Here is a 27,993-nt window from a genome sequence, read left to right as displayed (position 1 = left end):
GGAAATCAGTTAATGAATTTTATTAAATTTCAATGTTTCATAAAATAAATATGGTATATAATATCAAACAGTGAGAAATAAAGCACAAGCATGAAAAGCATGGTAACAAAAGTTACACTCATGACGGGTGTTTAATACTTAGCACTTTAGAAACCATAAAGCTTTTCATTATTTACAAGCAGCAAACTATCTAACATAATTTACAAAGTTGCAGCAGCCTCGTCAGGGAGTACTGGAAGGGGAAAAAAAAATGGAGAGACAGCAATGGAAGACCTTCACTTTGCTCTGCCTAGTTAGCACTTCATTAGGTACCCTATGTCCCCCTTATGTACACAACTCTTTGTAACTTCCATTATTCTCCAAGTTCAATAATTACACTGCACTATAGTTAGAGCCCAGGTCATCTCTAGCGTGGGGTGGTGCCTTTTGCACTTCAGAGATACATATTCAAGTAACACTTTAAATAAAAGTAAACATGTGCAAACCAAAGTTAGAAGCCTACACGACCCTCAGGTAGTAGTGTCAAAGGGGGCACAGCAGGCATAGGTTAGCAGATTAAATTGGGTGTTAGCTACAGAAACCTACTCAGGAGTTGAGCCCGAGCCAAAACTGAGAAGTGGGAGTGTTAAAAAAATGGAACTGAACTGCAAATATACCCTGTTATCACAGACAAAAATTTAATCTGCTGAAACACAAAGACTTTTAAGGTCATAACTCAAGATTTAATATTTCAACATGAAAAGAAATCCAAGCCATTCGACTTATTTGGGCTTTTGAAACAAATGCAAATGTCTCTGTTTTAAAAATTGCTTTTAAATGAGAAAAACAAATCAATATATTAATATATCACCCAAAATAAAAAACATAACACACTCTTCATTTTAGAGCATGCTGCTCATTCAGAATAAAGACAGGACAAAGAAAGTAGAATTACATTTCATGATGTAATAAAAACATTAAAATTTGTGATCATTAAGTGCACCGTTGTACAGGAGAAGCGTGCTCAGAGTGGAAATGTTCTATACCTACCAGAATCCATCTTTATTAAAGCAAACAAATCTTTAGGACACTACCTGAAACTGAAATGAGTAACAACAGTGCTCCATTCTGCTTGCCTTAAGTTGCAGTCAGGCACATTCCAGCTAGTAGCACCTGGATGCCTCTTCATGATTGTATTCCAGGAATCTTTTTAATTTGTGAAGATTTTTTTTTAAAAAAAGACTGGCTTTTGAAATCCTTGCAGTGCTTATCCTAAAGAAATACTGCAAGTTAACTCTGTTCTGAGCAGCACAAGTTGGGGCTTTTTTTTTTTTTTTTTTTTTTTTCCAGAAATCTGAGAGCTGGACTTATGTTGGCAGTAGATACAGTACAATTTGATGTATTAAACAGTTCCTCAAAAAAGTCTGAAAGGAAGATTTCCCTAGAGACTGTTTAAAAAAACCAAACCAAACCCAAAGCACTTCACCCAAGATCTGGTCAATCCTTCTACCGAAGTTCGGAGCTTGCCAACTTTAAGAATGACAGGAAAAAAAGGAGGGCACGAGGCAGAGAGGAAACAGAATTAAATAATTCCCAATTTGTACCGATGAAAAGCTTCAAGTAAAAGGAAATCCACTTGTTAAAGATCTTGCTACATGCACAGTCCCTCATCAGTTGAAAGCCACAGTAGTCAGCATCGGGTGGAACAGCAGATTTCTCACTCATAAAAAACACCAGCAACCGTTCCTTCATCCTTAGTAACTTGCATCCACAGTTTCTGTTTCAGAAGCTTCTTAAAAAATGTTTATGGTTCTGCACATTTCATACCAAACTGGAGGAAAATGGTAAACATGTCTTCATTTGATGCAATCCCAGTCAGCAACCTTCTCCCCAGGGACTCAGGGTCATTTCCGAGTCTGGTTCTTCTTTGGCACTGCGGGTCGCTTGGCTTGCCACAAGTGGTTGTGGATGGTGAGAGCATCCACGCTGACAGACATGGTTTTGGCTGGAATCACATTAAACTGTTTTCTGTCCGAACTGTACTTATAAAGTTTGTCAATCATTTTCTTAGTGATGCTCTTTGGCCCTGTTCCAGTCAGCTTGTAGATCTCTTCCGTGTCAGGGTAGTAGCAGTAAAGAGCTCTGAACTGGCAGCCGGCGTCACGGAACAAAATGATGTAGTGGTTGGCATCACATTTTTCTAATTCCTGCATCAAGAAGAAACAAAACACATGAATAGATTATCCATAGGGAAAATTCTTCTATTATGCCAAGCTTTAAGCTTTCACATACAGCTAAAGAAGGGGTTTTGAAACACTTAATCAGTAACTAGGATTGTCGGTCCTTCTATAAACTTTGGAGCTGAACTCTTCACACAGGATCAGGTTTTCCACAAGGAAGTGAGGAATCTCCATACATTGTAGGAAATGGCATCAGTGGGGCTCTGAACTGAGCATTCCAGATACAGAATTGTTAATGCACTGACAAATAAAATGCACTTTAATCATTACCTCTAATATTGAAATCTTATGTGGTTCATTCACTTTTCCAGCAAGACAGCAATGAGAAATGGCATTGTGAATGATAGGCTTGTTTGACTTGCTGCTGGGCTCCTTAAATAACTTTGGACCTAAGGAAGATAAACAAGCAGAAATTATTTGTCCTACTTTTATGAACTTTAAGATGTTCATTCATGAAAGTGAAAAAAAAACCCCCAAACTCCTCAAATATTTTTCTACAGTAACTTTTAGAGATATTAAACTGAACAAATTGAAACCTGACAACTTCTCAAAAATACCCTTGTGTCCCATCAACTATATCACAGCTTTTAATGACCTATTTGTAACAAATGCTCACCCTAAACCAAAACACTCACCTGTGTATTCTGCCACTGAAGCAATAGAAGAAGCTGTTGAAGCATTCTCCCAGTCTCTTTCTGTGTTTCTGCTAGGATTTCTACTCAGGATGGGTAAGGACTCCATTGATTCAACTCTGGTGGGGAAATAAGAATTATATGCAAAGATTTTGTTTGTTTTTTTTTTCCCCCTCCAATCTTAAGTAAATTTCCCAGTTGCTGACCCTGAATAGAACAGGCTGTTGTCCCTTTTCCTCCCCCCAAACCAGTCAGATTCTGTCAAAGCAGAATTCTATTATTCCTTTGGGAGAAAAGAAAACAAAATTGCACATTTGTGCAGAACACTGGAGTTGGCAGTCATATAAAATAGAAGATGAATTCACCCATTACTACTGTGCCTCTGCGTCAGTGAACTGAAGCAAACAACACTGAATCCCAACACTATTTCATAAGACAGTAACAAATAGCAAAAATAAAATGAAACCTTTTACCTCTGAGATGGTGTGCCACCAGAGTGAACGCTTTCAGGTTCAGTTGTTGCTGCCGAGGCCAAAGAAAGACTGGAACCAGACTGAGCACTGCTCAAATTATCAGCTACAAAATGCAAGAGAAAATGTGAAACACATTTTGTGAAAGCAGATTTGCAGACTCAGTGAGAGCAAACAAACCAAAATCCTTACGTGTGGAAGAACACTTTGTCCCTGAATCACTGTAAGATTCTTCACGATGAACTGACTTTGGCCTGGGTTTTTTGGGCTTTGATTTGGGCTTTCCAAGCCCTTGCTCCTCCAAAATTTGCTGCTGTTTTTTCCTTAGATATTCTTGCTTAATAAGTTCTCTCCGAGCCTTCTCTTCTTCTTTCCGTATTCGGTCCTCCTCAGCTTTGCGACTGAAAAGCAAACACCAGGTTAGAGTCAACACACAACAACTTTCCCTCAACTTAAAGACAAAAAAAATGGTGTTTTCTTCCACGTCTTTACCGAGCTTCATCTCTTTTCAGTTCAACTTCAGCCTCCAGCTGCTGTTTCCGGATCCGAGCCTCCTCAGCTTTGCGCTGCTGTTTCAAAAGGAACGCCGCCCGTTTCTTGGCGAGCTCGTCCTCTGCCTTCTGTTCATCCTGCAGAATTCACAGGGACAGAGAGTTTTAAAGGCTAGAAGGAAACATGTTGAGTTGGAAATCAAAATATTGTTGAGGATTCCAGGAAGATTTTAGGGAAACATACTCTGATTTGCTTTTAAGCTTGGTTAATCATCACAAAAAGCCTTCTAGAACTGCAAAGTACAATGCAACTACCACGTGGGCTGGGCTGGGCAGCACACTCTGAGTCAGTCACTACTAATCACACTGTATAAAACCAGAAATAAAATAATTAAATTAACCCAGACTGGGACAGCCAACCTCAATTTTTTTTTTTAAAGCAGAATTAAAAAAGTATTGTCAGGTCAGCACACTGGAGATATTTATGACAATCATTGCTAAGCAGGAATTAAGACACAAAATATCCAACAGCCTGAGTTCACCAGAAGAACTGATCCACACACACCCAACCAAACAATATAAGAAATAGCACTGCACTAAAAGATCAACAGCTAAATAACAGTGCAATTCTTTTCCAATGCAGTTTTTAAAAATTCTGATACTGCAACCAAAATGTGTTCCACCAGAAGGCTGAAGCATGAAGCCCACAGAACCAGTTCTGATGCAAATGTGTAACAAGAACCAAATACAGAAAGGTAATAATATGTATTTACCTTGAAGAAAAAACCCACACCAGACTTCTGATCACCTTCACTGATTATGTCAGTAGAGCTATCCTGGTTTTCAAGTTCTCCTTCATCTGGAGCTTTCAGGTCAGACAAGTCTACTTCAATCAGATTAGCCTTGCTTCTCAGTGGCTCATCCACTGGGACATTTTCCTTTCCTGAGCCATCAGAAGAATTCAACCCTGTTTCCTTGAAGCTGTTATTCACCTCTTTGCTCATTTCAGAAATAATATTTGCATCTTTCGAGGAGGAGAGAACAAGTGCCCGCTGGTTGCTCTCATCATGAAGTCTGTAAGTATCAAAGAAACCCTTTTCTTGAGAACCATTTCCACGATCAGGGCTACCTTCCAAGCCACTTTCTGTTGGTGTCTTTGACAAGCTGTTGGATGGAAACGGCCTTAAGTGTGGTAATGTTTCTAGATTGGGTGTTGGGGTTTTAACACGTGCTGAATTTTGGGGTCTGTCTTTAGTGACTTTCAGATCAGATGGTCTTCCTGATCGAGGACTCCTTCCTTGACCAAAACGAGGTGGCTTACGAAGACTGTTCATTCCAGTTGGAGACAGAGGCTCAACAAAATGAATTGATGGTTTTACCTTTTGGTCCTGAGAGTTACTTCTGGTTCCTGGTGATGGCACTGATGGAGATTTCATAAGCAGTTCCTGTTGCTGAGAAATCTTGAATATAGCCTGCTGAAGTGTACTGATTGTTTCATTGAGCTTTTCAATAGAAAGATCACATTCATTTATATCCACTTCAGCAACATTGTCTTCTAGGAGAGCAACAGAAATAATTTTACTTTTTTCTAAATCATGTATAGCAGCAGAGTCTTTTGGTTTATGTTGCTCAGCAAAAGCCAAGCTTTCTTGCATTTTTACTTTTGTTACATCTTGAGAATCATTAAGCATTTCTCCTCTCTCTTCCTCTTTCACAAGAAACTCCTCAGACTTGGAACCCAAAGAAACTTCATCTAAGTCTTCACCATTGTGCCGAGAATATTCTTTCCCAAAATGTTCTGGTTTAAGAGGCTGTGGAGAATCAGGAGATTTCCCCTTTTTAACAACATGCAAGAAAGCAGCCTTGCCCAATTTTAGTCTCTGCCTTGCTGACAAGGCTTCCATCTTCTTCTTCTGAGCTTCTATTGCCCTTCGTTTCTCCTCTAGCTGCATATGAAGCTGGACCAATTCAGAAGCTAAAAGATTCACATTATCTTTATTTTGTCTGTTGGGACTTTGCTCTCGCTTTTGTTTCCAGGTGGTCAGTGGTGCTGGGCAGCTTTCTGATCCATCTGGTGTGGTTTTCTGGGAGCTACTTGTGCTGGACTTTGTTTCATAGCTATTAAGCCTCTGAAGCTTTCGTTCTGCAAAGTTGGTCATTCGGACGCTGCCGCTCGTCATGGACACGCTGCTGACTTGAGAAATTGTACTCAAGCATGGGCTGGAACGTCCACTGGCATCATCCTTATCTTCATGTTCTTTTACCTTCATATCTTCTTGCAATTTTGCAGATTCTTCCTCACCAACGTATTTAGTGACTATAGGGTGGTCACCTATGACCACCAAATCCTGTTCAGCATCTTCCATATCCAAGAGATCTGACTCAGAGTCCTGTCTCACCATCGTCCACGTGGTGTCTGGAGCATGAGAACTGAGACTTTTCACATAACTTACGTTGACTTTACTTGCTATGTCATCCTCAGATTTAGCAGCATGAAGAAAAAATCCTCCAGTGGACAGCTCCTGAGAGGAAGGATCTAAACTGCTACAAGCCAAAGGTCTGGAAGCTTCTAAACCTGCCTCCATCAGTGCCACTGAATCTGCAGTACCAGGTTCTGCAAGAGGAGTGAAATCAGAACTAGAAATTGGAGTAAAAGTCCTATTGAGGTCATGCTCACCATGACCACTACTTGTTTTCTTCCGGATCAAAGGCAAGTGTCCTTCATTTAATCTCTTTGTTATAAAACTCCTTTGTTTCCCCTCTCCACATTCATCCTCTTTATTGATGATCTGTTTTTCCTTTGCTGGTTTCAGAATGGCAGGCATTAAAGGCTCCAAGTAAAAACTGTCTGGTTTGCCTTCTGAAGGCTCACTGTTTGTCTTTGGGGACCAGGCAGTGGCAGCTATGCTGGGCACCCTGGCTGATGCATTCTGAGGCTCAAGATTTGGCCTTTCTTCAGATCTGATGATTGCAATAAGCTCTTCATCTTCATCCTCGATTTCAACATTGTTCAGCAAGCTCTTCCCATTTGTTTTCACTGAGGGAGGATGAGGCTGGTTTTTGGGAGTCACATTAATGATGTTTGAAGCAAGGCTGTCTTTGCTGATTGATCTGGCCAGGCTGATGCTGTCACCAGACCCAGGGTCCACATCACTGCTGGCAGAATGATGAAGAGCAAACGGCGTTGGCTGCGACAGAGGCCTGCAAAAGATAAGAACAGTCTGCTGACACTGAAGCACAGAAAGTTAGAATTTGTTAAACTAAGGATTGTGATACAGACAGCTAAAATTCTTGTTCCATTGAAAAATGTATCCTGTATCAAAAGTGAGCAGCCACACCAAACAGCACCATCAGACACCTGAATTTTCAGCAGTGCCCACTGACAACCACGCTCAGACTATTTTCAGTTGCAACCCTAAGATCAGTCAGATCTCTGAAAATGCACATTACAGGAAAACCAAACCGAGCCTCTCTCAGTCTAGCTCTAAGGAAGTGCATCTGTTACCTGGGCTTCCTCTCTGGCCATGCAAGAACTGAACCTCGTGGCTGCCCATCGACACGAGTCAGAGAATTAGAACGATGCCGATGACCTGAAATATTTTTTAAATTGTTAACAATTTAGAAATGGTTTTTAAATTACCATTTTTACTTTATTTAGCAGCAAACACAATAAACTCTTTCACCAAAAGATGGCAGCAGAAAATAATTTGTCAAAATACTAACCAAAGACAGAGAAGGTAGTCAAAGCCCCCCCCCAAAAAAAAACCCCAAAAGTGACCACATAGGCCTATCTGACTTTTGGATTTCTGAACATGAAACTGTCCAATTTTCTTTCCCTCTCAGATTTAGGTTTTCAGTAACTAAAAAAAAAAAATGTTAGGCAAAGAATGCCAAGTACTAAAGTGAATTGTGCTATTCTGGATGACAATCTTACTTCCTAAGATTTATTAGTATTATGAGCATTTGACAAGGGGCTTTTTCCATTCTTTTCACAGAACATTATTAGAATTAACTTCTGAGATTCTGAGGAATAAGCTCCTTTGTGAGAGGAAAAAAAAATTTAAATCTTACAACTTCCTTAAAAGGTTTCTTAAAATCTTTTTATGCAAACAAAAATAATCTACTCAAACTAAACATGCCTACCACTTGGCTGACTGCAGTATAATTCAATTTTAGATCATCCACATATATGAGCTTATAATTTTATTCATTACTTCATTGAGATTTATGGTCACTGCCTGTTGAGATGAAACTTCAAGGCAAACTTACCTGGGCTGTCTTCTCCCTGTAAAGATTTTTGTTGCTTTTGTCTCAAAGGGAGCAGTGGATGGGAAGGGCTAAAGGCAGGGCTTCCTCCTTTACCACTAATTCAGAAAAGCAAAAATTCATTACCACAAGAATTTATTACATATCCTCATTTTTAAGAGGTTACTTTAAGAGAATTTACTTTGAGAGAATAAAAAATTTTACATATAAAATACAAAAGCAACCCTACTATGTGAAATTAAACTTTTTATGTTTCTAAATAGAGCAGATTTAAAATGTGGTCCATGTAAAGAGCACAGAGACAAAGTAAAGGCTGAATTACATACTGGTTGCCATCAAGCTTAGGTCAGCTGAAAATCCTTGCCATTAACCTTCTCATACATGAGGTCCTGTGTAATTTTGTTCTGCTATCACCATTTATAAAGCATAGTTAGTAAAGATGAGCTGCTTGAACAAGTTTAAGTTTCACTTTTTTTTTCAAATCAAAGAACTAACTTCTACCATGCAGTGGTGACCTTTACTGATGGGGTTTTTGGCATTTGCCAAAAAAACATCAAACGTGAAGGTGTAAACAGTTTCTCTGAACATGAGAATATTTTAGAGATTGGTTGCTCAGAACCCAAATTCACTCTGTAGCTAGATCAGAATGTTTAGTAACAGAAATTCCTAGGCTATATCCTAAGTGAAGCATGAACTGAAGGTTAGTCTAACCAACATGCAAAGAGACTTACAGATAGTCAGGCTCCTCAGGGTGCAGGTAGTACCTACTGCAAGCTTCAGGGCCTGTCTGAGCTGAGGGCTGCAAGTCTGCTGGACTTGTAGTTGCAGGGCTGGCCATGAAACTTCTCTTGGTGGCATTGGAGATAGGGACAGGTGGACGGCTGCTCTTCTGCTGCAACACTGCTTTAACTGGGCACAGAGTTTTAACACCATCAGCACAACTCATACTGAACACCAGGGTAAGAGAACAGAACAGGAAGTCTTCAGAATCATAGAATCATAGATTCATAGAATGGGCTGGGTTGGAAGGGACCTCAGAGCTCATCAAGTCCAACCCTTGATCCACTCCCCCCGTGGTTCCCAGCCCATGGCACTCAGTGCCACATCCAGGCTCTTTGGAAAGATCTCCAGACACGGAGAATCCACTACTTCCCTGGGCAGCCCATTCCAATGCCTGATCACCCTCTCCAGAAAGAAATTCTTTCTCATCTCCAACCTAAACCTCCCCTGGCACAACTTGAGACCCTGCCCTCTTGTCTTGAATGAAGGACCTTAGGTTGAAAACTGTACAGCACAACACTAAAATTAAACCTTAACTACTAATCTTTATTTAAAAATACTTCTCTTACAGTGACCTTAACGGAAGGAAAGTGACAAATAAATAATTAGTGATTACAGGGAAAAAATGACCTATGTCATTCACAAAAACAGAACTCAGGCTGACGTACGACTCTCCTTCCATTTTTACTGCTTTTAAAGTTTGGGCAGAAACCATTCACTGTTATGTAAATATTATTTAAATAACATGCTGACACTTAGCAAGACTTGAAAACTTACCATCTTTTATTTCCTGAATATCTCTTGGCTGTACAAAGTCTGGTTTGACATTCTCAAACCACCAGAAGAGTTCTGCGATGAATACCATGACATTAGGCTGAAATGGGAGAAAAGAAAAAACACCCCTGAGGGTAACAGCACACTTATGATTTACCCACATTTTATTTAAAAATATATCCTCCATCATTTTTCTTACCTTTAAAACCAAAGGTGCATATAACATGTCCTCCAATGTGAGGTAAAAGCATTTGTTGAGATACTCATTTGAGAATTCTCTCAAAAGCTGAATATTATAGAGGCTGTCTGCAATTGATGTTACCTCCTTCAAACAAATATCTAGAAAGGTGAAGAAAATCAGTACATTATGACACTATTCCAATGTCATATTGGAATTCCACTCACAACTAACAAAAGCACTACATACAGGAACTACACAGACTGCTTCTGCTCCATCAATTAATATTTATGGGCTAATAGTGACATTTCTCTGCCTGTTAAAATACCAGAGGGATAGGAAAAGGAGGAAGAAAAAAAAAACTATAGATAAAACAGCATCAATTCTGCACCAATTTTAGAATCCATGTAGGATTCTGCCTATCACAGTGGCAGAAAAGGCAAGCAGAATACAAACACATATAATTACAAAATACAAAAGCAATTAAAACCAGACATCTTGATTTGCAAGTAATAAAATGTTACTCCTAGGATTCACAGTGCTGCTTTCTTCTGAAAACATTCAAGAGCTTTGCAAGGTACAGCACATCTGAGAGTTTAAAACCAACAAGTAATGTTGATTTGTAGAAGCAAAACACAACAAGGACATTGAATTACTAAGAAAAACATTTCCTAGGAAAAGAAACACGCTTGCAATGATGAAAAGTAGCAACAGCTGAAGACTGGGTGGAACTACTCTAAAACCTAGATTTTCAATTATGCACTCCTACAGAAGAACATGAGAATTATGAGCTAACAGTAGTGGACATATTATTCCTTTTTTATGGTCTACTGAAATCAAGTTCACTTGAGCAAACAAAACCATGCCATCTGGATCTATAAAGGAAGAATTATTTTATAGCCATAATATACAGAGCAGAGAAATAAAGTAAGTAAAAAACCCAAAACTGTAGAGAGGTTACTCTTTAAATACACTGATGCAAATTCCCTATTTGACTAACTAACTTCCTGTATTCCACTACCTATTAGATGTGCTGCATTTTGATGTGATCATGTGTTTCTAGTCCACCCTTTGTTGGTTTTTTTGGAAGCCATCATTACATACCATCTAGTTTCATTTGCTCTGGACAATAATAGTGTATCACAGCTAGAAGAGCAGCACCATCACTACCATCCTTCATCAAATCTTCAAGCAAGGGAAAGTAAGGTAATTGCCTGCTGGAGAGATGGTCTCTTCGGTACCGGACCTGACAAAATAAAACAAGTATTTATAGGGTGCTAATAAAGAGCAAAAGAAAAAAAAAAAAAAACAACCAGAAGAAATAAAAGGAATTTTTGTTAAGCACTGAAAACTCTTTACGGTGGATCCTTTGTAGCATTCTGCTCTAAGTCAAAGGTTATATTTTGCTCTCAGTGGAAGCCAATTCTGAGGGATAGACAGAATTAATTATTCTCCCTTTCAATTATTCTCCTCATATCTGGAAGCAACCCGTGCTGTTGAATCCTGCCTTCATTCACAGATTTTTAACTTGTTAGAAGAAATTGAAGTCAAAATCCTTCCATACAGATGCATGAATGCAGCAGATCCAAAGAAAGAGACATAGATAACTATATGAAAATGCTGAAAGCTCGGGAAAAACAAAACACAGCAAAAAAACCTTTCAGATGAGCTAGTGACCTCAATACCTTACCTACATCCACAGACAGCAAAGTTCTCTCAGAGATTCAGAACATCCTGTCTGGCAAGCCAAGACACAACAGTAATGCCATGCAAAAAAAAAAAAAAATATCCCAAACCAAAAAAAATTGGCCTTTTCCAAAAATAGGCAGCCAGAGAAGCAGGGAAGCCTCCTGAATCAATGGCAAAACTCTCCCTGATTTCAGTACAGATCAACATCAAACTCTTCTGCAAACCACCTCTGAGCCCTCACCCAATCCCAAGCACAGCTGAGGAGCAGCTAATGCCAGGCACCTCAGCAAGTCTTGGCGTTGCTTCCTGCAGGTTTTGCAAGCAAAGCTGTGGTGTTGGGCTTTACTGAGCACCCAGGTGCCAGCTAGACTGAAAGGCTGTGTTGCAGTTTGAGCAGCAAAGCAGATGGGTGAGCAAAAGAGCAATTTACTCCAGAGCCCAGCAGAAACACCTTGGAGTGTTGAGGAAAGATTCCTTCTACCCTTTAGTGCCTTAAAATCACTTAGCATCTAACTAGCTTGTCTGATGTGCTGGCCTAACATGCAGGTATACAGAGAATGTATTTACTCATCACAGGAAAGCTGGATTTTACCAAGGGTATCCTACACTTTCCAAGACAACCTGGGAAAGCTCTCTGCCCAAAGGCACACTCATATGTCTCAGTTTAGGATGGCACAGGCTGAGAAAAAATCTGTTCAAAGGAATGAAGATCACTCATAATCAAAGTAATAAGAAACTGTTTCATTTATTTGTTTTGCACAAATACAGATATGCAAAGTTAAGGTTCCCTAGCAAAGACAACTAACTCTAAAAGCTATCTCTAGATGCTAATGCTATTTTTTCTCTTTTTCTACTAGATGCAAATTACTTTTTTCCCCAGCCTGGAGCACTCCACAACTATGTAATGGAATGTGAATCATACTGTACCACACGAGCATATTCCACTGGTTCCAGCATGCAGTGTGATATGGCATGCATCAGATCAGGCTTACACAAAAAGAAATAGTGAGATACACCATGGTGATTATTCAAACAAGAAACAAATCAAAGGCATTAGCAACATCCATTATGCACTGGAAATGTGGTAATTAAGTCTCATAAAATAATTATGCACACTAAGGTGAACTGGTTAGCTTAAAAGGTTCATCATTTTTCCACTTAGTCAAACTAAGCATATTAAAGGCAAACTTCAGAAATCTTCTTTTGAACTTTAATTCCTCCTGTATTTAAAGCAGATAGAAATATTTCCTGTCCAAAAGGCTTAAATGGGATTTAAACCCATATAGTCAATACTGAGAACTAGAATCTTTCAGAATTCCTCATTTACTTTTGCTTTGGTGGAAAAAACACAAATTTATCATCAAGGAGGTTTTTATAGACTTAATTCCTTGGTTTTTTTCTCAAGTATTGCTCCCTTCACTATTCACGGTTTTTATATTGAATATTTGGAATTCTTTCTTATACTCTAAGCAGAGTTTTGTGGTTTGTTTCCCTCCTCCATGCATACAATGAATGACATTTGTACGCACTGAAGTGCAGAAATGGGTGCTACTGAAACAGAGACAAAAAAATACCAAATAAAAAATAAATACAGCAGTGACACCAGTGTGACAACTCCTATGGAGACATCAAAATCTGTCAGTAAAAGCAGTATAACCTAAGCAGCACTGGACTAGCTGTGAGATAATCTCTATTTACCCTTTCCTTCACCACCAACTTGTTCAGTGATGTCCTGCAAGCCAATTCCATTCCATAGTTTCCTCTGCTCTCACCCACTTGTCTCTTTAAATAAAATATAAAGCCACTCTACTTCCTCCTCCAAGGGCTGTCAGATGTGTGCCTCAGCCCAGGAGTGATCTGTAAGCACACTAGAAGGTAACTGATAAGCACTGGGTCAACACTTCATGATGCACTGGCACAGGTTATTCAGTGAGGCTGGAAGATAGGGCTCTGTTTGTGAGCCTGCAGGTCCTCACTCAGATTTCCTACATTTCAGATATTTAAAGTTTTTACTGTGGTCTATATATTTCGTTCAAACAAATAAAGGATTATGAGGCAGAGGAGTGGGACTGAGCTCTCCGTGCAAAGGCAGAGAGGTTGCAGGGACAGGTGACTGCCCAGTGACCCCTGCCCTCTCCAAGAACACTGCTCTTTGGAATTTGCAACTGAGACAACAGCTCCCTTCTTCCCAGAGGGAGAATGGAAAACACCAAATCCAGCAAGTGTGCAGGAGAAAGGGCATCAAGGCTAAAGAAAGCAAAGGAAACAAGGCAAATATCTCTAAGTTGAAATAAACCCAGGAAAGTCAGCCAAAAGCAAACAGGTTTGTGTACTAGAAGTACAGTTTCACTCCTTTTGATTTATAGAGGAATTGATACTCTGTTTTCCCACTTCACCATTAATAAATTTGTTCTGATATGTAAATTATTATGTCTTTCCTCCCATTATTATTATGCCAGCTCCAGTCACACTTATTTACAACACAGCTCACACCAGGTTGAGCCTGGCTTGTCAGACCTTCTACCCTCATCTCAAGGAACAAGGGTGTCCTGGTTGTGAAAAATCTACAAACTTGTACAAGAGCCTTATTTAGTGAAATACTGCAAACACTGGAGTATGTTAACAATGGATTAAGCAACCATTTAAACCGACCAGCTTTTGTATCACCTTAGTGCTCTGATAATTGCCTGCTTGCAACAAAAATAGTAAATACAACCCTTCCAACTCTTGGTAATTTGTTAGGGTTTTGCTGCTACTCCATATCCCTCAGTCCTGCTCTCTGGAAACAATTTTGAAATGCTGTGAAGTGATTATGCTGTATGCTGTACAGTATGCAAAGATGATGTTATAAAAACTAAGCCTGATGATCCAAAAGCTTAACACAGTGGTTTATTTTTGTTGTTTTTATTTTCAAAGAGCATCTAAGAAGCATTGTGATGGAAGCAAACACTCTGAAGAAATTTAAAAAGCCATGACTTGGTGGATGACAACTGGTGTAAAAGTAGTTCACTTACAGGTACTAATTTCCAATACCATTTGGAGGGAGACTGCTCAGGAAGCAAGGAGAGGAATGTAGGAATAGGAAAGGAACATCAGCAATGCAAGTTAAAAGCAGTAACACTTAAATGCACTTCAGCAATAAACACTTTCATAATTTAGAGGGGTTGTAGCCTAGAAATTTAGACTTTAAAATGGGACCCAAAAGCCAATAGAGAGTCAAATAGTTAGAGATACTTCAGACTTGTAATTTAATCCATCAACTTGTAATTTAAAAAGCTCTTTAAGCCCTTGTCATCGAAGCCCCATATAATTTATTTTGCATGAAAAGCACATAAAAAACCCTTGTCACTAACACCAAGTTAAACAATTGTGCCTTGTTCACATGTCACACTTCTACTCCCTTTGCACAGCGATGCAAATTTGAGGAAAGAACACAGCAGTTTTTCTTAAGCCTTCCTCAGGTCATTAATTTGTAGCTCAGGCAGCTGACAGACATTTGTTTGAGAAGTATCCATTTGACATTCCCCAGAAATGAAAGTGTATTGTATTTTGCAATGTTAGTGCATTGTGATATCATTTTGAAGGGAGAAAAGGGTGGAAAAAACTACAAGCACACACATAAAACATCTGAATGCCAAGAGTATGCTTACTAGATAGAACTTGAATAAGCCTCTTAATATACATTAGACAATTACCCCATGCAAAATCAACACACCCCAAGAGCTTTCAAAATATATATCATATATTTTGTGCTGTGAAAGCTGAGTCATATTTACCCCATGAAAAGTTGATACAAGTTATTTTAAGTTGAAACAAGTTATTTCAGTTCAACTGAAACATAAAGGAAAGTCAGAAGATACCAGTGGGATTGAAAGGTAAGGAGGGGCACTGATGACAGACACTAAACTGTAGGCACAAAATCTCAGGAGTTTTAAGGACTGGCTGCCTCACGCTTCTCTGACAAAGAAAATACTGAGATGTTGGTATTTAAATTCATTGATCAGCAATAAATTAAAAATTAAACAGCCACAACTGTTGACAAATTTGTTTTACCTTTTGGTGCCCTGGACTTTCCATTAGTTGCTGTTTTAATTTAATCTCCTTTTCTGTTATTTCTCTCATTTTAAGGTTCACCTAAAAGGGCACAGCATAGAAAAAATATTGAAATACATCTGAATGTATGTTTCCACAACTATCTTATTAACAGTAACTATTAGGGAATCAACAAGGGAATCTGAGGGTTTGGAAAGGAGACATTCTCCCTGTAATAAAGCTCTGTTGTTACTCAAAAGGGTTTTAGTAACTTAACCTCTACCCTTGGAAAAGTTTTGGTATTTCTGGTCACTGCACTCAAGCTAACCAGAAGTCTATCCTGTTATTTAACATAAAACAATGCTTCACCTAAACAAACCAAGCACCAAACACTCTCATAGAATCTTGTCTGAAAATAAAGAACCCAATTTCTTGTCAGTTTTTCATTGTATTCTTAATTTTAAAATTTGCCTTGAAAAATTTACCAGCTTTGTTACAGCATCCCTAAAAGAAACCAAAATGCATTTCCCTGCTAGTCAGAATCTCTTTCCCAATGCATACAGAGATGCTGGGAAGCCAGGCAAGAAGATGGAAGTAGAACACATTGCAGTAATAAGGGGGCTAAATACCATTAATTATCACCTGTAGTAGGAGGCTTTAGTCCAACAACCATTGGACTTAACAAGTAACAAGTCCAAACACAGCAATTAAAATTGTTCTCTTCATCTGAAGTGAAAAGGATGATAGAAGTGCACAGGGAAAGATGAAAGGGAAACACTCATCAGAACCTTTTTAAAAACCTGCAAAAGCACGTTTTCCTCAAGGTAAGTTTTACCTTGTTAATCCAGAAAACCATTGCATCCTCTAAATCATAGGGCAGTTCTTTGGAGGCACTGAATGTAGAGAAACGCTTGACACTAGAGACGACCTTTTCAATGCTGATCATTTCTACAGTATAGGCCATCATAAGAGCATCAATCATTGCCATATGAGAACTCTAGAAGAAGAAAACAATATTGGGAAAAAAAGTGAGAAAAAAAATAAAAGAACTGTATATTCTAAGTGTATTTAAACTGAAAAATTCCTGAGGTTAGCGACCTAGAAATTAAGAGCGCTCCATTCCGTTAACTATCTTACATAGTGTTAAATAAAAAGAAGATCATGAGGTGGATTTAATTAAGCTAACCATTTTGATTGGTGCAGAGCCCAGATCAGATTCAGACACAGGTGTATCATCACTCTCCATGACGTAAATCCCTTTCCGAGACAGAGCCTGGATCACGGACTGGTGTCCCTGCAGTGCAGCCACCTGATCCCCCTTCAGGATCAGGCTGCAGACGCGGCAGTACAGCTCGCTGGAGAGCAGCAGCTTGATCACGGGGGGTTTGATGTGTTCCTGCTCATACTGATCTATGTAAAACGGGTCCTTCAGCTCCTCCGGGACATTATCTGAAACAAGGAAGAAAAGCTTCAACAAGTGTCACCAGGCAGTGGCATCAGTGGGAGACAGAAGTGAAGGCTTGAATTGGCGGCACGCGAAAAGAACAAAAAAATGTCAAGCACAAAAATTATTGGCTGTAATCAAGTCTGAAGTTTCATGCTGCAAATGGTTTTCAGTAGTTTTGTGCTTATATTTTATTTCCGTAAAGGATAGGTAATTGTACTTAAAATACAATACACACATTGCCATGTAGATACTGAAGTAAAAATCCTACATGGTACCAAGGAGCTTCCTCAAGCTGATGGAGTCCTTTTCAAGAACATCCCTCAACAGGGACAGAAGTCCCACTGTCCTCCTCCACACATCCCTAGCTGCTCCCCTAAAGGAGAGCCAGCTTTATCAGAACTATACACATTCACCTTTACTGACTGGTTCATATTAGTATTTGAACTTTATTTTGAATTAAAAATCATTTACTTAGATCGCTAAAAAAAAAAAAATCAACTATTTTGGAATGGCATGATTTCCACAAGTAGTCTTATGACTTTATCAGACTGAAGACAACCCTCAAGTGCAGTAATTTACATGCAAATTAAAATTAACCACATGGAAGACTTCATCCTCACACACCACTTCTTCCCCACCCGCAGAAGGGTTTCTGTTTTTGCTATGAATCAGCACAGCTTCAGAGCTGGCAGGACAAAAAGGCACAAACAACAACTCATATATTGATCATTCTAAACATCTCTGAGATATTTCAAATCCATAGCTGAAGAACTACCAGGGCAAGAGGCTGTAAGACCATGACACAAGGCAAACCTCAACTGATTACAACAGTTGCAAGTGGGAGGGAATGCTGTTCTAAGGAAGAGTTTCTTGGTATTATTGAAGAGACATAAATCAAGTTTAAAAATAGATATAACCCAAAATAAATACTTCTGCTCATATTCAGTAATCAGACTAGAAGCTATTGATCTTTGTAATAGCCTGGCAGTAATAACGAGAGCCTTCAACTCCAGGGAAAAAGCTTTTTAGCCTCAAGTGTGTTGTCTTAATAGAAGTCTGACATTTTGTAATCTTCAAACATAAAATTCTCTCTCTTGCTACCCAGTCACTCTGAACACCTTCCCCAAAGTCACTTCAACAGTTTATTAGAAATACACATATCTACAGTTAAAAGAATTATTAATTTGGCAGCATATTTACTTTTCATTCAGCTCATTTCCAGGATTCCAGAATAATTTAATTTCCCCATTCAAAAAACCTCCTACCCAGAGTGTATCTTTGAACTGCAAAATAAGCCATGTAATGTTCATCAAGGAGAGAAATTGATACAGAATATTATCAATTAAACAAGCCAAAGGATATCATGTAAATAAAAAGCTGTAGTAAACCCAGCTCTAACAGCTACTCAGTCATACAGTACTGGTTAGCCCTATTTCTCAAAATGGAAAGCTTTTTGAAGTTATTAAAAATTAAGATTATTTTTCCTTTATGTGACATTGAATGCTGTGATAAACAGACTATATAGTGAAGATGGTTGGAAGAGACACAACAAAACCCTACTGACACAATGTAGGTAAGTTGTTAACATGGGTGCCCATTTTTAATGAACTAGATAACAAATTCATATATTATTAATCTTCTTAACATTAGTCAACCTGACCTAAAATCAAAGGCTGCTGAAGGGTAATTCCATGTAATGGTCATTCTCATATCCAGAAAGAAAACTACAGCTTCCATTTCTGAAGATTAGGGAAAGATCCAAAAATCACAATGCAAAGCAGCCCACAAACCTTCACCTCCAGTGCCCAAAGACATCTCCTTCTCCTCAGATTGTGAAATATTAATTCACAAAATATCTGTGAATAAACATACTTCTGGTGAAAGCACTAGCAGTGCTCCAAGATATAAAGGCTTTTTTTTTAAACACAGGAAAAAAAAAATGCAAATTCAAAATGTCTGACATCTCAAGGCCTTAGCTGAGGGTGTTGGGAGGGAAATCTGCAGAGCAGGGTAACCAAGGTGACTGTCTGAAACTGGACAAAGCAGCTCTGCCCTTCCTCCTGCACATCTGCTCCCAGGGCACAGCACTGCTGCCCCAGACAGGCAGCTCTCTTGCTCTCTCTCTCTCTTTTCAGCCTTCCTTCAGGTCATTAATTTGATGGCCTGACTAAAGACCCAGAAGTTTTAGGAAATAAAAACCACACCAAAGCTGAAGAGCAGAAATACTAACTTGACTATTTCATTCAAATTTATTTCACACTGGACATCATCATCCTATCCACCTGGCAGGAAGGAGTAAGTGAGAAATAAGTGGCAGAAAAACTGAAATGCAAGCAAGGCTGCTATGGAAAGATGCAACCTTGAGATGAGAAACTTCCAAATATTATCATGGCAGAAGTCCTGTGCTCAATGCAATTACCTCCAGCAGGGTAACACATCTTTCCTAGACAGCCATAGACACAAAATGTTCTCTAATTGTGAGATACCATCAATATTTGACATTAACACCTGAAAGTGCAATGAAAGAGACCTTATCTTACATCTTTACCAACTATTCATATCTGCAGTGCAATGCCAAAGGACCCACCTGCAGCACCCAGGCTTGCTCATTCTCCAAACTCTCCCTAGAAATGGCAAAATTGCCACACTGCAAAAAAATCTCAGCCACACATTGTCAGATTTAGAACACACCAGAGTTAATCTAACCCTAACTTAACACAAGTGGCCACTGGCATTATGGATAGGTTTTATGGACCCAATTTTTATGGATCAGGCACAGTCCAAACATGTCGTATCTTTTTTGTTTGCCTCACTACAGAATATGTTGATGCTCTTCTTGAAGAAAATGTCCCAGTCTTTCCAAGTCCCAGTTTCTAAAAGCATCTTTTTCAACACCTTACTTTCATGACCTATAGGTGAACTTAGATGTTAGAGAAATTCAGTTCTTTAAAATGAATTTTTACACATTTATGCTTTATAGTTTGGAAAGATCAACATGAAAAAATAACTTCTGAGCAATTAACTTTCAAGCTATCCCTACAAAATTTTATTTCCAAACAGTCTAACAAATCTTACCAAAGAAAATGAAAAAACAACTAAACCATGTTCTCTTTTCTTACTTCTAAGATCTTCAGTACCATTTTAATTCTGGAATGAAATTATTTTTAATTCACTATTGTGTGTTACTGGAAAGCCTTCAAACACCTTCTGTTTTTCCCAAAGTGCCTTCTGAGTTGTTACCCCACAAAAATGTCAGCATCAGCTTCAACACAACCGGTGCAGTTGTCAGTTTTAGACAGACTGAGATGTTCAAAAGACAAAGCTTAAAAACTACCAGATTTTTTACAGTAGCTTAAAAGCAATGGTATGTAACCTGAGAATCATTTCTCTGAAGACAAAGACCATCAGCTCAGTTTATCCTGTCAATTCTTGAAGACTTCACCATGCTACACTCAAGATCAGAGTTGACTGGATCTCTTTCACTCATGGATTTTATACAATATGTTATATATTTATAATGTTATACAACATTACAAAAAGACAAAGTAATGCCTTGTGTTTTCCAAGTTTCAGCAGCACAAACTCTGTAGAGTTCTTGCCCCACTGAAGAGACGTCTCTATCAGCTATGTTAGTAAGAGCTGAAGGACTCAGAAATAAACCCTCACCATTTCTCATGAAGCAATCCTTTTGGTCTGTTCCATCATATCCATGAGTCTAATCTCTCAAAAAACAGTCAGTTCCAAGTACAAACCATTGTGTGCAACACAGTTTACAGGATTACAGAAATAACTTCACTTGTAACAGCCACCAGGGAGACAATTACTGCCAGACTTTCCTCTTCTCACTTTAGGGTAGGGGCCATTTCTTTACCATCTCACCTACAAAATCTTTTGAAAGATCATTACCTGATTATGATTTGAACAGCAATCTGAAAAAAATTGATTTATCCCCTGAACAGGAGAAATGGATACAGCTCAGATCCTATTTTATCTCACATGAAAGAAACCCAAAGCATCACAAAAGAAGAGCATGAAGCTCATTCAGATTCTGAGTAGGATTTAATTACTATCACTTATCTATTAACAGAATTATTTAGTACTGTATGGATGTCCTCTAAGCTGCAGATCATGAGCAGAACATACACTTTCTCAGCAACTAAGGCCACCTGCATTATAATAAAACCATTCTTTGCTGGGTCTCATTACAGAACTGTAACATACATTCTCAAAGTGGTGTATAATGTTACCCCTGACAATTTACATACAACAGGAAGAAAAAAAATAAGCAAAAGACTTTGTATGCTGCTGGTGAGAGGGACTGTTCTCTCATCCCATCTTTCAATCAGCAGAAAGTCACAAACTTGGATGATGCAGAAGAGACAAAATAATAATTCTGGAACTCTTTGCTCCTGTAAACTTCACACAAGTAAATTCCCTGCTTACAAAACAAATGCTTACCTTTTGAATGTTTCCAAAATACAACAGCTTGCTTAAAAGTATTTTTATTTTAGAGCTGAGCAGAAAGCTGACAAAGACTAGAAGTGGAAAAACCCAGGGATTCAGGCAATTTAGCCCAGGAAATATGCTCACACTGCCCTCACCAACTGCTAACTGAGGGTAGCTCTTACACTACTGTAAAACTTTGTTGAACAGGTAAGTACTTCAAAGACCAAAAAAAAAGCCACAATTTGCATTTCCTCTACAATGCATTACATTAGTGTTTGGCTTTCCTGCTTGCATCTTGCTAAAGGTCTTGGGCTTATGTTAGTATTAAGTCTGGAAGCTATAAAGAGCTCCAAGCACTGACAAGTAAAATTCACTGAGTTAATTTTGAAAAATCCCAATTTTTGCAAACTGAAAGAAAACAACAATATTTGTGATGGAAAGGAGTGCAAGCTACCCACTTGCTCACAGCAAACTGCAATGTCAAGGAATTTCAGTAATCTCTTCCCAGTCCTAAATTCTAACATTATAACAGTGATGACAGAAAGCAGAATTTCTCTACGTTAATTAACACCAAACTAACTAAATCTGCTGAGAAATCAAATTTTTCCATTGCCTGTTTTCCCAAGTTGTACCAAATGACCAAAACTAACTTTTCAGAAGCTCAGCAGCACCCTTGCTCCTCAGCCACTGAAACATCAGGAACTGCAGTCTCAGCCTGCTGGGAGAATCCCTTCAAGGGCACATTTGGTTCCCATCAAAGCTTGCTGGGGAAATCGATGAATCTGCCCTAATAAATCCCAGCCCCTCAGACTACTGTCACAGCTAAACCAGACTTTATCATCTCTCAAGTGTATAGAAGGCTTCCAGACTTTGAGAGTGATCCATGACAACTCCCTGATGTATCTGGCGAGATGGATGACACTGAATGGAGAAACACGTCCATCCACAGCATCCTTCCCCTCTGTATTCTGGATTTTGGACAATAAAGCCTGTAAGAGGCAGGAAGAGCTCTGGACTTCCCAAACCAAAGCCCTCAAGCCCCATGCAAAGAGGGGTGGTCTCACCACCAAGACTGGTGTTGGAGGCAGAAGGGAGCTGCAGTCAGTCAGCTGGCTACCAAAATTCTCTCTTTTCATGGTCAGATAGGAAAAAAGGTAGAACAGCTCCTCAAATGAAACAAAGCCCAAACCAGGACTTCAACTCCAAGCCATTTATCATGCATGCTCTCAGTAATTTGTCCTTGAGGGAAAAAAAAAAAAAAAAAAAAGCAAGCAAGCACTGTTTTGGGGAAAATGTGCAGTGATGAGTGACTTTTAATTACAGTCCACACCAGAATCCAATTCCTGTTCTCTACCATGCCCACACTCAAGCATGAGTTATCCTTACTCTGAGGAAAATGAAATCCAGGATGTGCACCAGCACTTGAAGGATGAAGGCACAAAATTATGGCAATTCCTAGCTATCAATTCCAGGTCTAACATTCCTGAAAAAAAAAACCCTCTTAGCCACTTGAAGGCAGTTATGGAAACCCCATCAGATAAGAATTACTTCAGAACACAAGAGTGTTTCAACAGTATGAACAGAGAAGCATTTTTTTCAACAAACTGACCAGAACCAAGTCTAAAATAATCAAAAAGCCCAAAACCCTTCATCTGCATAGTGAGATTTTACATAACAAATTCACAACTGCTTGGTAGCTGCCCAAGACTCACTGAACAACATCCCGTATCTTGAAAACAAAAGCATAACCCTGCCATATGACAAGCAGCATATTAAGTTCAAATATTATTCAAAATTCTAAATCACATGGGAAACCTTTTTAAACCCATCTCTCTATGAATTAAAGAGGCTTATAAATTTCTAAGTATTTTGCAGTGCTATTCCAGAAGTGACACAGCCTTGCAGGAGTCATTTCAAATATCAAACTAAATTTCCATGGGCCACAGTCCTGCAATGATACACACACAAAAATACCTGCTCCCTGGAGCCAACCAAAGGCAACACCAAAGGCCCCAGCAAAAAAAAAAAAATTCCTACTGTGCATGGCATTTAACTTCTATTAAAACATAATCTGAACAAGTCTAAATACAAGCAGAATAACTGCAACTGCTGCTACATCTTCACTACACTACAGATGTTCATTGTCATTATGAAAGATGGGGTTTTTTTTTTTGATATTTTCAGCCAAAGGAAAGCCAAATACTTATTCAAAATAAGTCTGTGTTGGCAACTGATTAACTGGCCCAAGACATAGGGACAGAACCCTGAGTTCTGGAGCCTTAAAAGCACTACTAAGAATCAGGAGGCCAGAAAACTTCCTCTGCAGTGTAGGATCCATGCCAGTCAATTCTAATTTAGGATTAGCTTTTTTTTTTTTTCTTCGAAACAAAGTCATAATATAAATAGTGTGTCTCTATGGCTGGAATATCCATTTTATCTCTGATCACTAAAAATTCTTCAGGAAACATTAGAAACAATTCCAGCAACTGGAAAATATTTACATGAGGAAATGCCTGTTCAGTTCTTTTAAGTTATCAATGTTCTACCAACACCCACCCAAAATTCCCACATTTGTTAAACAGCATTCCATAAATGAGATGGGTTTTGTCTTTCTTGTTGCTTGTAATGAAATACCTTCACTCAAAATGAAACATTATAAACCCAGGGTTTTTTGTTTGCCCCACAAAAATAAAGATGAGGACACTGACAGAGATGGAAATACTAAAAGATTAAAATAATTCAGAAAAATATTCCAACAAGAGTTAATATTTCACTGCAGGAATGGGCTGCTTTTCTTCAGCCTTGTCACAAAGTAAGCTAGTGCTAATCCATTAAGAATATTAGGAGTTTGGAGAATTAGACTTAGATTAACAGGGCTACCTCATTTTCCAAAACAAGATTTTGCACATATTTGTATAAATTTTGTCCTTGATAAACAAACAAACAAACAAACCCCAAGTATTTCCATCATATTTCTTCCTAATGAAGCTACTTAAACTCAAGATGCATCTAATAACAAGGATTCAGAATAGACAGATCTAGTGCCAAACAAAAAGCAAATTCCAAACGATGCCAGGAAAATACAAATAATAAACCAAGAATCTTTATATTCCCATATGTGACTGCAGAGGTTTATGACAACCTGAGGGAAAGAAGAACTCTTCCATCACCTACAACTGCCTGTTTAATGTCACAGAACACAGACAAACTGCACCTGCTCAGTCAACATTTTTTCTACATAAAAGAATGCTGCTGATTGTTACCAAATATCATCATGATTCATCTTGAAACCAAAACCACAATTTGACCAGTAAAAAAGGCCTGAGGACACAAAGGGTATCAAGGTCCCAGCATCCCAAGATGTCCAGACAAGGAAGCAGACCAAAGCCTTCATGGCCTGGAGGGACTTGGGGCCTGCAAGGAGCAACACCCAGTTCTGTGGTGTTCCTACTTAACTACAATGGGGATTTAAACATTTTGAGGTCTGCATTCTTCACAAGCACCATCTGTGAGTGTGCACCATGAGATCTGTAGATTCAGGGCATCACATATAGTTCCATTATCCCTCTCCAGGCTAGCAGGAAACACGTAATATTACAGGGGAATAGTCTGCCATATTACTGATTTTTAAAACAAAGATGATTCAGGCCCCATTTAGTTACTTCTGGAATGGCAGAGGAGACAGAAACAGCAACAACAAAACCAAGAATGACTTCCAGATAAAAGCAATCTTACCTATTCCGTAGGCTTTAGCACAGATCCATTGTAGATTAGCAGCTATTTTTGCTCTGGCTGAATCATAGAGCTCCAAAGGGACAATCTCAACTGCACTATCTGTCAGAGCATCCATTTTTCTTCTGGTACTATCTCCACCCGCACAAACATCAACATCCACCATCTAAAAACAAAAGGCAGCAGACTTTGTCACAAGCAATCGCTCCCGTTGCGTTCTGCAGACCACACGGCGGAGGAGTTGGCAGAAAGGATCCCCGGCGCGTTATACCGGGCACAATACGGCGGGGTGAGCAGCCCAGGCCCGGCATCCTTCAGGATTTTCATTGGGAAGGGTTTCTTCAGCAATTTAAAACACACCCGATAATCGGGCGACATCCGAGCCCAGGGCGAGCATCCCTTTCTTTGCGAGCCAGGGATGTGTTCCCAGCGAGCCCTCTGCCAAGGCTCCGGGCTGGCGTCAGCCAAGAAGAAAGGCGCAGCCCCATCACCTGCTTGACGCCCGGAATAAAGGAGACCGGGGCGCTCCCGCACCGCCCCCCGCACCCCCCCGCCCGCCGAACAATGCGCGCAGGTACCGCGGCCCCCGCCCGCACCGCCTCCTCCCCGCGGGGCCGCGCCGGGGGCAGGGGCAGGCCCGGGGCAGCACCTGCGGCTCCTTCCCTCGCCTCTCTCGGGAGAAGCAGCAGAGGTTTCTCGCCCGCACCCCCATCCCCGCTCCGCCCCGCACCGCTCGCCCCGCCGGGCGGCGGGAAGCCGGGGGAGGGCAGGGGGACAGCGGCTCCCGCTCCCCCTCCTCGCCGCGGCCCTGCGCGCATCCCCGCCCCCACCCCGGAGGAGGAGGAGGGAGAGAAGGAGGAGGAGGAGGAGGGAGAGGGGCGCAGCCCACCCGGCACCGGGAGGCTGCTCCGCACACGGGCGCCGCTGAGCCCCCCGCCGCCGCCGCTCCCCCCGCCCCTCACGCCCGCCCGCCGCGGCCTACAGGCCCCGCCGCCTCACCTTTCCGCACTACCGCTGCCTCATCCCCGGGGCGATGGGGCAGAGCGGGGTTGGGGGCACCGGCGCGGCGGTGCCCGGTGCCCCGGCGGCGGGCCGAGACGCGGGCTGTGGGGAAAGGCCCGGCGGGCCGGGCCCGGTGCCGGTGCAGGCGGGCAGCGGGCGGGGGGATGGGGAAGGGGGGGGGGGGGGGGGAGCGGGAGGAGCCGCTGCCGCCGCCGGGCCGGGGCTGACAACGATCGGGATCGCGCGCGCGCGCATGCGCCCGCCCCGCGCCCGCACCCGCGCGCGCCCCCTCCCTCCCCTGGCGACCGGGGCGGCGCGCGCTCGGCGGGAAAGGAGGCGGGGCCGGGACCCGCGCGCGCCGCCAGGCCCGGGCCGGCGGGCGGGGAGAGAGCGGCAGCACTGCGCGCGCGCCGGAACCGCGCTAGGCAACGGTTACCGGGGCAACCGGACCGGCCCGCGCGGCGCGGAGAGATCCCCCTGTCCGCAACACTGCCCGCGACACCCTGCCCGCACCGCTCCTTCCCGCAACACCCTGCCCACACCTCCCATTCCCGCACCTCCCCTGCCCGCACTTCTGCCCTGAACACCCTGCCCGCAACACCCTGCCCGCATCGCTCCTGCCCGCACCGCTCCTGCCCGCCACACCCTGTCCGCAGTTGCCCTGCCCGCACCGCCCCTGCCCTTGGCAGAGCTGGGGCCACCCCCGGAGCCGCCGTGTCCCGGTCCCGCTGTGCCCTCAGCTCCCAGCCGGGCCCCGCGGGAGGCTCTGAGGCCGCAGCGCTGCTCAGGCCCCGGGGGCTGCCCCGCCGTGAGGGAGAGGGGACGGGGGTGACCCTGAGCCCGGCCTGGCTGCGGTTCCTCAGCACCGGGGCCTGCCCGGGGAGAAGCGGCAGAGCCGGAGCCTTTTCTGGTGGGAAGTGGGATGAGGAGGAGCGGCTTGAGCTGCTTCCTCCCCAGTGCTGGGCACCCCGCTGGCAGGCAGGTCCTGGGCCTTGTGACCCGCAGGCCCATGGGGCATGGGCCATACTTCTCTTCAGGTTAATACCAATAATTTTCCCCGAGGCTTGATCTGCTCGTGATTGAAGGGTGGCAAAGCTGGCTTTCAGGCAGATGCCTTGTGCACCTATCTTAGCAAACAGAATTTCTTCCACTGGTTTGTGTTCTGACCCATTGATAATAGAATCACAGAATTGCTCAGGCTGGGAAAAGATCACCAAGTCCAGCCTTGTCCTAACCCTATTGCCATGTTCCTCATCACCCACCACTAAACCATGGCCCCAAGCACCACATCCAGGCAATCTTTGGACATGGCAGGAACTGTTGTACAGGTACAATACATTGATGGTTGTTCTTTGCTGGATGCACTCTGGCAACCACAGTCACCTTAGGGCCACTCTGCTGGGTCCTGGGGCTCAGCCCCCCCTGTGCTGGGCGCTGCCTCTGTGGTCAGCACTGGATCCTGCAGATTAACTCTCTTGACAAGCCAGTTTCAGGGCTTATCTGAAAACTGAAGCTACATGATTGAGTAGAGGTTCAAGCTTTTAATGCCTGTGTTGGAGATATGAATTATCCTGATATCCAGCCACTGAAAATATGATTAGAAGTTTAGCTGCACAACATTGACAGCAGAATGAACTTATTCTACCTAATTTTCTTCATTATGACTCTCATGAATTATTTTTCTTTTTTTGCTGCATGTAGCTGGCTGATTACATAAATGTTTCAAAATCATTAAAGATTCATCTGCATCTGCTTTAAGATTCAACGTTTATTTCCCTTTATTTTTTCAAAGTGCAAGTGGAGGGCATTCTGCTTCGTGTCACCAGGAAACAGGA

The 27,993-nt window shown here is 41.4% G+C and overlaps 1 protein-coding gene across 1 annotated transcript; it reads right to left on the bottom strand.

Annotated features, from left to right (window-relative positions):
- Positions 1 to 5: 5 nt before the first annotated feature.
- Positions 6 to 26,233, bottom strand: CAMSAP1 (calmodulin regulated spectrin associated protein 1). Its single transcript, XM_030461204.1, has 18 exons — positions 26,156 to 26,233; positions 25,160 to 25,322; positions 16,718 to 16,980; positions 16,367 to 16,528; positions 15,553 to 15,633; positions 10,915 to 11,056; positions 9,832 to 9,971; positions 9,636 to 9,732; positions 8,810 to 8,987; positions 8,082 to 8,176; positions 7,318 to 7,402; positions 4,586 to 7,013; positions 3,814 to 3,950; positions 3,514 to 3,722; positions 3,325 to 3,427; positions 2,855 to 2,970; positions 2,490 to 2,608; positions 6 to 2,186 (listed from the first exon to the last, which is right to left on the bottom strand). Exons 2-18 carry the CDS (start codon positions 25,320 to 25,322, stop codon positions 1,884 to 1,886), a joined length of 4,821 nt encoding a protein of 1,606 aa, XP_030317064.1. The 5' UTR covers positions 26,156 to 26,233; the 3' UTR covers positions 6 to 1,883.
- Between the last annotated feature and the right edge of the window lie 1,760 nt (positions 26,234 to 27,993).

This window comes from Calypte anna, chromosome 17 (assembly GCF_003957555.1).
Source record: "Calypte anna isolate BGI_N300 chromosome 17, bCalAnn1_v1.p, whole genome shotgun sequence".
In the NCBI taxonomy this organism is placed as follows: Eukaryota; Metazoa; Chordata; class Aves; order Apodiformes; family Trochilidae; genus Calypte; species Calypte anna.
This window is presented reverse-complemented; position numbering and strand designations above follow the sequence as displayed.

Excerpts from the sequence above, each read along its gene's own strand:
- CAMSAP1 (XM_030461204.1), bottom strand. The coding sequence starts at position 25,322 with ATGGTGGATGTTGATGTTTGTGCGGGTGGAGATAGTACCAGAAGAAAA. Across the intron at positions 16,529-16,717 it reads GCTCTGCACCAATCAAAATG|AGTTCTCATATGGCAATGAT; the intron begins GTTAGCTTAATT and ends TTCTTCTTCTAG. Across the intron at positions 9,733-9,831 it reads ATGCACCTTTGGTTTTAAAG|CCTAATGTCATGGTATTCAT; the intron begins GTAAGAAAAATG and ends CTCCCATTTCAG.